Raw genomic sequence first — 8,865 nt, 5'->3', positions numbered from 1 at the left:
ACATGTGTACAAAGGGCATCAGACCCTTGGATCAAATAACCGTAGAATCAACGGTTGGATGGGTCTTGATCATATATTACATTGTTTTGTAACAGTTCCTTTCGCCGAGCCGTGAGGCAACGCACAAGAGGGAGCGTACGGGGCACAGCATGACCGAATCGAATATCGCCGCCGCCGCCGCCGGTAGCGCTTGTTTGTACGCCACACAGCGCGAGTGGTCGGACTTCCGCACCCGCCCCGCCGCCCCGGCCTTACCTGCACAGCCACAGAGGAAGCGCGCGGCGCGACCGCCGCCGGGGCGACTGGTCCGCGCGAACCAGTCCCGCTGAACGATTCCGCGCCAAGGCGAATTCTGCTGTGGAGCGGTTTCGGTCGTCGTCGACTCGTCGCCGCGCGAGAACACGACGATCGGGTCGGTAAAGGCTCGGGAGGCGCGCGCGCACACGGCACACGACAGGTCCTGGACTGGTGGTGGCGCGCGCTTGGCGAGCGAGTTGACTGCGAGAGGCCAGGTGGGCGGGAGCGGCTGGACTGGGCATCCGGGCCCGCCAGAGACACGGAGGGTCCCATGATTGGGGGACAGGGGCGGAAAGGGCCTGCCGACGATGCGCTTGCGCGCTCGCCACGCCACCGCTTCTCGGGAAGTTTTGGCGAGAGACCTGACCAGGCGAGGCGAGGCGACGACCGACGACGTCGGGGTGGGGTCCTTTTTTTTTTTGGAGCCTTCGCGGCGCCGTTGCTGCCCGGCGTCGCTGCCACGTCCTGGCGTCCACGCCAAAGCAACCGACACACACACACACAGCAGTTGCGGCAGCATCCCGCGGGCGCTCTGCGTGGCCAGAACGAAGTACCCTTTCTGCCAGGCGCTCTGCCGATGCAGCAGAGCTCGGGCGTTTCCGGACCGGCCGGAGCACATCCGCATCTTTTCGGTTCTCTTTTCCCTGTGCGTGCCTGTGTGTGCGATCGTTGAGCGTGCATGTGCATTGATACGGCGGGTTGACGACGTTCGCGTGCCTCGTGGTCGTGGAGTTGCCTGCCAAGCGTACCAACAGCTGTGCCAGTATGCCTACGCACTGTTAACAACGACGACGTGGGCCAAGGCCGAGGCGGCGAGGCCACGTTCCTGCTAACCTCCCCGATCCCCGGCCCGTGTGGTGGGCAAAAGAAACAGTGGTAATCACCTGCTTGGCTGGGGCTTCAAACATATATAAATACGTTATCTTGCATGAAAGGGATTGGCAGGATAAATACGTTATCTTTACATAATACGGGTCGGGCCGATGGCGGTTCAGATATCTTTACTATATTAAAGCATCAGTTTCAACGGTCTTTCCGTGTCGATATTTTTCAAAAAAAAAAACTCCACATTTTTTTAGAATCAACTCACACTCTTATAATCTCTTCTCTACTATTATAATAAAAGAGTTTATGTAAAAATATAAGTTGAGATTATGTATAAATGAGTGTATTAAACTTTGGTTGTTGACTCCATGTTTACACCCACCTAATTAATAGAAAACATATATTTTATGCTTTATTAAAACAAAATTTATCATATGTCATATATATAAAAACCGTAGTAATATACGGACATATGACTACGTACAATATAATAATCGTAAGTTTTCTCTATGGATGGGATGTAGTTGAATGCTTCGGGCTCCGCTTCTTTTTTCGCAGCGTGATTCATGTCCCGGCATTGTTTATTACTACTACATCCCTACGTGCGCCGCGAGCTAGGGTTTGTGTAATTGTGTTGTGGTGTGAGTAGATCGACCCGTGTGGAGCGAGGGACGGCAAATAAATAGGGTAGAGTTGTCCGTATCTCTGCGATGCAAAATATATGTTTATTTTATGAAAGCGGAACACTAGATATGGTTTCAACCACCAGAGAAATGTTTTAGTAAGTACTTCCTACTACTGTATTTTCGGGGGATATTCCTCAAAGTGGTTAAGGAAAAAACAGCGTTGTTGTAAGTTATTATTATTATTATTTGTTGTAAAGCACAATCAATACAAAAAATGGTCATGTACAGTTACGGTTTATTGATCCCAAATTCCAATGGAGAGAAAATTCTCTATTTAGCATCGCAACATGCATGATATGGTTTATTGTTCAATACTAAAACATATTTTTTTATAATAGTTTTGAGTTTTTTTTTGCTTCCTGATATGGCCTTCAACAAGGTGACTTAAAAGAATACCCTAAAAAATTAAAATACTACTACATTCATCTCAAAATATAATTCATTTTAGGATAATCATATATTCATTAGATAACATGCGGATGTAGTTTGCATGTATATCTACAGTCATTATCATTTGAATGAATGTGGACGGAAAAAAGTGGGATAAATGGAACTATATTTTGGAACGGATTGAGCACTATTTAGAGCATTAAAAACAAATTACGCTCCAACAGTTAATCCCTAAATCATGTATTTTTTAAGCGAATTACATTATTACGAAAGAAACAAATTGAGAATGATGCAGGAAAAAAAAATAGTGCACTAGTTTTGGGGTGTAGTATATTTGGGTCATTTTATAGAGTGTCCTATATCTTTTTTTAACAAATATATTGCAAAATAGGGTTTTGTTAGATTTGTTTTTGTATGACTTAAGCCATGTATTTTAAGATAGTGTGATGTTTTAAGGCAATGTCGGAGATGCTCTAACATCATCAAATATTAGGGGGGAAACTATTTTATTTATGTTTCATTTGCAGCACCACCAAAATATTAACCGTGTTGCATAGATTCTAAAGTTGTCACTTTATCGCATAGAATGTGTTTTTAGTCTGGCTTAGAAGCTAGTCATACATAAGAACAATCAAAAGTTGTGTTATCTAAAAACCTCCACAAGGGGTAAGGCACCTAGCAAAAACATTATGTATGTCGAGTCGATGATGGAGATACTAAAGGTATGGCTGATAACTCACATATATATGGCCGTACAAAATACTGTTTTATACTATAGATTATATACTATTTATAGAGTAGAGTTTAAAACGAGAGAAAAGTATGAGTTAGCGCTAACGGAGATAGCCTAAGAGATTACACAACACACGCGGCGTATGATGGTTGGCTGTTCAGGATTCTGTCGAAACTTTGCTTTCGCAATTTTTTTTCTATCTCCTCTACATAGAAAACACCATTATTTTGCGACTGCTGAGAAAAGACAGTGTCTGAAAGAAAAAAATTGCAATCGTTGCATACAATGAGCCCCGAAAACCCCTCCCGGATGTCACACGACACGATGGCCGTGGTCCGTGGTGGGCTGTGCGTGGGTACACGGTACTGCTCTACACTACTACTGCCAACACCGAAGCATGGGTTTCCATACCGCAGGCAGTGTTGCTAGCAAACCACCAGTGTATAGAGTAGCGAGAGAGGAGGGCATGCTGCCCTGCCCTGCTGTGGATGCACATGCGGAGACCGACCGTCGCAGGAGGGCACCTCGCGCCGTCGCGCGAGACCTCGGGCAGAGGCAACTCCGGCCGACCATTCCCCCGGGAAATGCGCTGGATTCGGTCGGAAACTAGTTGCCCCGCCCAGCCGCGGATGAGCGCACACGCTCAATTATTCATGTGACTTGGCGGGATTTTGGCCCGTGAGAGTGAAAGCGTTTAAACTCGCGGCGTTTTCCATTGGGATCGTGATCGGCATCCAAGCGCCTGACGCATCATGCCCGTGATCCTAGAAAAAGGGACATGCTTGATGCTTGTGTTTTCAGAAAGGAAACGGCCGGCCGGCCCGGTGGTAAGCTCGAGGTAGCAAAAGAAGCTAGTAGAAGCAGCTGCGACCTTTTGCTTGCATTGCTTGGGAGTTGGGACGTACAGAAACCGTGCACGACGGCCAAACACTTCAGAAACCGTGCATACAGCGCCGTTTTGTTGCTGGACTTTGCAAACTAGTAGTACTCACTAGGTGGGCCGGTCCGAAGAAAGAATACTAGCAGCCTTCAGTGAAAACCGCATCTTCAGATATTGATAATACTCCGTTAGTCCACAAATATTTTTCGTCACTTTTTTTTTGAGAAGTCAACTATTTTCAACTTTAACCATATTTATATAAAAAATATAAAAAATGTTAATATTTATAGTACTTATTATTAGTATCATTAGATAGATATTTGAATTTATTTTTTTAGTAACATTATCCGAAGACACAAAATATTGTTAATATATTGTATAAATCTAGTCAAACTTAAGAAAGTTTAACCAATATGAATACCATAGCGACAACAATTTGTGAAACGGAGGGAGTATATCTTTAAAAAAATCTAGAGAATTCAAAGAAGAGTTGGCTAATGTTAGCCATGTGTTTCAGGTACCCCGCGCAGTGGCATAGACAAAGAGGCTAGCACGGGCTGCGCCCCCGTACTTAGGTTCTATTTGGGACAGCTATAGCTTTCGAAAATTTAATGGAGTTAGTGAAGCAAGTCATTAGATAAGTTATTTTTCTTTATTATTTAGATTTTAAATTATTCTTAAATATATTAAAATTGATATTATAAACTACATCTTCACACTAGGCCTAGAACCTAGAGCCTTTCTAAACATCCCCTTAAAAACTTGGGTCGCCTGTTCGCCACCAACTTAATCTATCACTAGGTGAGTGCCCGTGCGTTGCAACGGAACCGAATAATAACACGTTAACTTATATGTCTCTGTTGTATGTTATAGATATGTGCCCGTGCGTTGCGACGGAAGTAAAAGATTTGTATGAAACATTAATACGGAACGCCAAACATCACTATAATATGCAAAATCCGTGTGGAAAACATTATAATATGCCATGGAAGGCGGCAGACCAGTCCAGGTGGGTGATGTAGCGGAGGAGGACATCGACGATGACAATGCCTACAGCAGAGCGGTGCACGTAGTCGAATCCCATGGCATCCAGTGCAGAGCGGTGCACGCAGTCGAACCCCATGGCCTCCGGCGTTTTGAGGATGGCAGCAGCCGCAGATCCCGGTCGGTGGGGAGGGGGAGCAGGGGCGACGGGAGGGGGAGCGTGTGGGGGCGGCGTTTGTGCGGCGCCTGTCGCGGTGGAGAGGCAGGTGGCACGGGGAACGAGCGGCGGGTGTTGATTGCCGCGAGACAGGGGACGCGAGGCAGGGGCAGGCGGGGGCATAGGGTGTGGACGCCCTCCTTAAGTTCTTAATAGGTGTAAAGATATTTGTTGGCCCCCACGTTCTTTCTTGACTCTAAGTTCCTGAGCTGTCACGAACTTAACTATTAAGTTTATCAAAAAAAAAGTCAACGATTATGTTCGTCGGTAAACCAACAAACTAAGTTTAAATTTGTCGGCTTATGTGATTAGGTTTGACAGTTTTTTCACCATGTGTTTTAAACCAGTTTTGTAGTGCTCACGGCAACCGAGATCGAGTACTACTTTTCTTGGACGCTGACATTTATATACTTAGTTTTATCTTTTTTTAGTTGGGAGTTAACTATCCTATCCAAGTACACTATAATATAATTGTTGCATGTTTCTTAGGATAATATTTTTTAGTATATTCGATATGTCTACAGATTGCTCGGTATCGAGGTCTATGATGTCGAGCTCGGTATCGATATCCATAGCCCGAGTTGTTGGCCATGTGGACCGCAAACCCAAACGCTATACTAAAAATATCACCACTATGAGTAGGGATGAAAAAAGACAAAAATGGACGGAAAACCCGAGTTTCGTTTCTGTTTCCGTATTTTATCATCGGAAGCAGTACCAGAACTTAAATAGATAGGAACTGAAACATTAGAGGGATAATCGGGTGTATGAAAACAAATGGAGACATGAATATTAAGCAGAAGCTAGTACTTTAATATAAACACACATGATATTGGTGACTAATTGGTGACAGACTGACAAGGCAACAACATGAAACAAATAGATACAGTGAGGCCACACTCTAATGTTGTTTGCTTGCTATTGGTGTACATATATAGCTACGACTGGTGTTATTTGAGCCTTTACGACACTTGTTATTGAGGAGAGTCGATGGCTACAATGACATCCAAGCTCTAATGGTATAATTTGTCACCTAAGGATCTGACTATATGAGGCTTTAGCTACTAGTGTATATTGAGTTAATCCTAGATTTATCAAATACGAGATAAATATGGGTTCGATCCGGCTCAAAACGTGATCATGCAAAAAAAACGATTTTCGTCCCGTTTTCGATTTTTTCGTAAATAGGAAAATATATGGGTCAAGTATGGAAAACTGTACGGATCAGAACAAGATTTACCCCTCCATTTTCAACCCTAGATATGAGTCACAGTAGGGCTGGAAAAATGGCTCGAGCTTGGTGAAGCTCGGCTCGGTGCGACGAGGCTCGCGAGCTCGCAACGAGCCGAGCCGATTTTCTAGGCTCGGAAATTTCTCGAGCCGAGATAGCTCGCGAGCCAGCTCAGCCAAAATGGTTGCCAGCCCGTGGGCTATAGCCCAATTCGGCAAGCCTAATGTCAACCGCCACATATGGACAATGCATGTCAAGTTCCATCGAGGTACAGGTGTTGTTGGTGCCTCTAGAATGTGAGGCATCTGGTAGCGAGCCACATCGAGCCGAGACGAGCCGGGCTCGTTTTACAGCCCTAAGTCATGGTGTCAAGATATTTTAACTTGCTACCATAATCTACTACACCAAACTTTAGATAGAAACATAAGATTAGTTCCCCAGAAACTCTATTTACAAGGCTAAGATTAGTTTCCACACAGACCAAAACGTTTTTTTTAAAGAACGAAATAAAAAACGGTCCCCACACTCTCCCGTTTGATTCCTCGTGGATTTGAAGAAGGTTAGATACTGCACAAAATCCAATACAAATTCTATTAACAGTTTATAGAGAGATCGTAAGCTTATGGTACAAAATCTAATATAAAAATTTAGAAACCATTTAGCTAATAACTAGATTCTAGAACGGTATTCTAAAAATAAGACACGAACCGAACATCGTCTCGGCCATGGCATCGTGATGACAGAGCGCCAAACGTGCATTTGCATAGTGACAAACAAACAACACCCATTACCCTTTCTTTACTCGTTAAAAGTACCGCCCTTGCCCTGCGTGACTAGTACGGAGGGTCGCATTCAACCGGAGATCTCCGAGCTTGTTATCGATCCTACGAAGATGATGCGTCTTGCTCTTCGTGCTTCTCGTTCCCATCTGCCAAAACGAAAAGGCAAGAAACGAATCAGATATATGGGCCGCGGACGACTCAGGCTAGGCCCAACCCAGGCGGCAGACTTGTACGGCCCAAGCCCAACTCCCTCTCAGAAAGGAAAGTTTCTCTCAGCCTGGGCCCTGGGCACACACGCCGCACGCGGGGCGGGGGCGGGCAACGTACCGTCGTCGACCAGGCCGTGGCGGTGGCGGTCCATGACGACGAGGATGTACTTGAACGCCTCCGTGTCGCAGGGGATGGTGACGGCGCCGCCGTGGTAGTCGAACTCGAACTCTTCCTCCGCCTTCTCAAGCAGGCGCCGGAACACGGGCATGCCCAGGTACGCCGTCGGCACCACGAACCGGCGCCGCTCCGCGCCCACGTACACGGGGCAGCACCCGCGGGGCACGTCCGCCGGCGCGTCGGGGGTCATCGGCGTCATCGGCGAGTCGCACGCCGCCGCGTCGGGGGGGCACCCCCGCCTGCGCTCCTCCACCAGCAGCACCCGCGACAGGAGCCGCCGGTCCTCGTCCTCGTCCTCCTCGTCCGCCGCACCATGCGGCGCCGCCGGCAGCATCTGGTTCCTGCTGCTGCTGCTGCTGCTGGCATTGTCTGCAGCGGCAGGCGTGGGGTCGCCGTTGCTGCTTTGGTCTGTCGTGGCGTTGGCGTCGTCTGGGTTGGCTCTGTCGCCGTCGTCGCTGGCGCTGGACCTCCTCTCGGCGGCAATCCTGGAGCTGGAGGACTGCCAGCGGTGGAGCATCTGCCGCAACCAAATGACCCGCTGGAGGCCGGCGGGGTCCTCCTCGTCGGCGCCGCCACCGCTACTCTCGTGTCCCATCGACGACGACATCGGCTAGATCTACCGTTTGAAGGCGGCCTGCCTCCCCGACTTGCAATTGCTAGGAGGCGCGCCAGCCACACGCATGCAAGTATGGAAAAGGTCACGTCGCGCGTCCCGTTTTGTCCTTCCGACGGTTTCGTTCTTGTCGCGCGCCAGCCACACTAAACAAAGCACGGCGTTGCCGCGCACCTGGGTGGAGTGCCTGCAATTGTGGAGCCATTTTTTTTTTCCAAATGAAACCTAGGCTGGGCAAGGTGAAAAAGAAAAGAACTGAAAGTAAATTTCTATATCTATATATTAAGCGTTGCTCTCTGTTGCGCCACGTCGTCATATTTTCATTTCGGTCGTACGATGCTGTTTCAACGGTCATGAAGGTGAGTCATCCAGGAGAACGGTTTGCTCTGGATAAGGCCGCCATCCGTTGGAGTCCTCCGGCGCCGCGAGCGCGAGATTCTAGACGCGGCGCTGGTTGTGGCCCGCGGGTTGCGCCACGGTCGTAACTATCCCCTCCAGCGGTGGTTGGATCTGCGCTACGGCGGCGGAAGGGGTCCCCTGGAGTTCGGAGATGCCCTTAGGCTATCCGCAATCGTTACCCCTAAATTTTTTCCCCTATATCACTTTTCCCCCCTATTTTTCCCCCTATTTTTTCATCTCCCGCAGCGGTTCCCCCTAAATACTCCCCTATACCCCACTACAACTATAAAATATCATTTTCTATATCAACTATCAATTTTTTATCTACTAACAATTACTCGTGGACCCACAGCACAGTGTTTAGGGTGATGAACAGTGACACGCTAGATCTGGGGGGAGAGAGAAGGGTGCCGACGTGTAGGGGGCGCTGTAGGGGGCACC

At 47.6% G+C, this 8,865-nt stretch overlaps 1 protein-coding gene across 1 annotated transcript; it reads right to left on the bottom strand.

Moving 5' to 3' along the window:
- Nucleotides 1-6,811: 6,811 nt before the first annotated feature.
- On the bottom strand, nt 6,812-8,153 carry LOC103637951 (SAUR-like auxin-responsive protein family). Its single transcript, XM_008660951.4, has 2 exons — nt 7,353-8,153; nt 6,812-7,171 (listed from the first exon to the last, which is right to left on the bottom strand). The coding sequence occupies exons 1-2, from the start codon at nt 8,017-8,019 to the stop codon at nt 7,128-7,130; spliced, it is 711 nt and encodes a 236-aa protein (XP_008659173.1). The 5' UTR covers nt 8,020-8,153; the 3' UTR covers nt 6,812-7,127.
- Between the last annotated feature and the right edge of the window lie 712 nt (nt 8,154-8,865).

This window comes from Zea mays, chromosome 9, assembly GCF_902167145.1.
Source record: "Zea mays cultivar B73 chromosome 9, Zm-B73-REFERENCE-NAM-5.0, whole genome shotgun sequence".
Classification (NCBI taxonomy): Eukaryota; Viridiplantae; Streptophyta; class Magnoliopsida; order Poales; family Poaceae; genus Zea; species Zea mays.
Note: the sequence above shows the minus strand (reverse complement) of the source record. Positions and strands in the feature narration are given on the sequence as shown.

Coding starts and splice junctions, on each gene's coding strand:
- LOC103637951 (XM_008660951.4), bottom strand. CDS start 8,019: ATGTCGTCGTCGATGGGACACGAGAGTAGCGGTGGCGGCGCCGACGAG. Junction 7,172..7,352: donor CCACGGCCTGGTCGACGACG/GTACGTTGCCCG, acceptor TCGTTTTGGCAG/ATGGGAACGAGAAGCACGAA.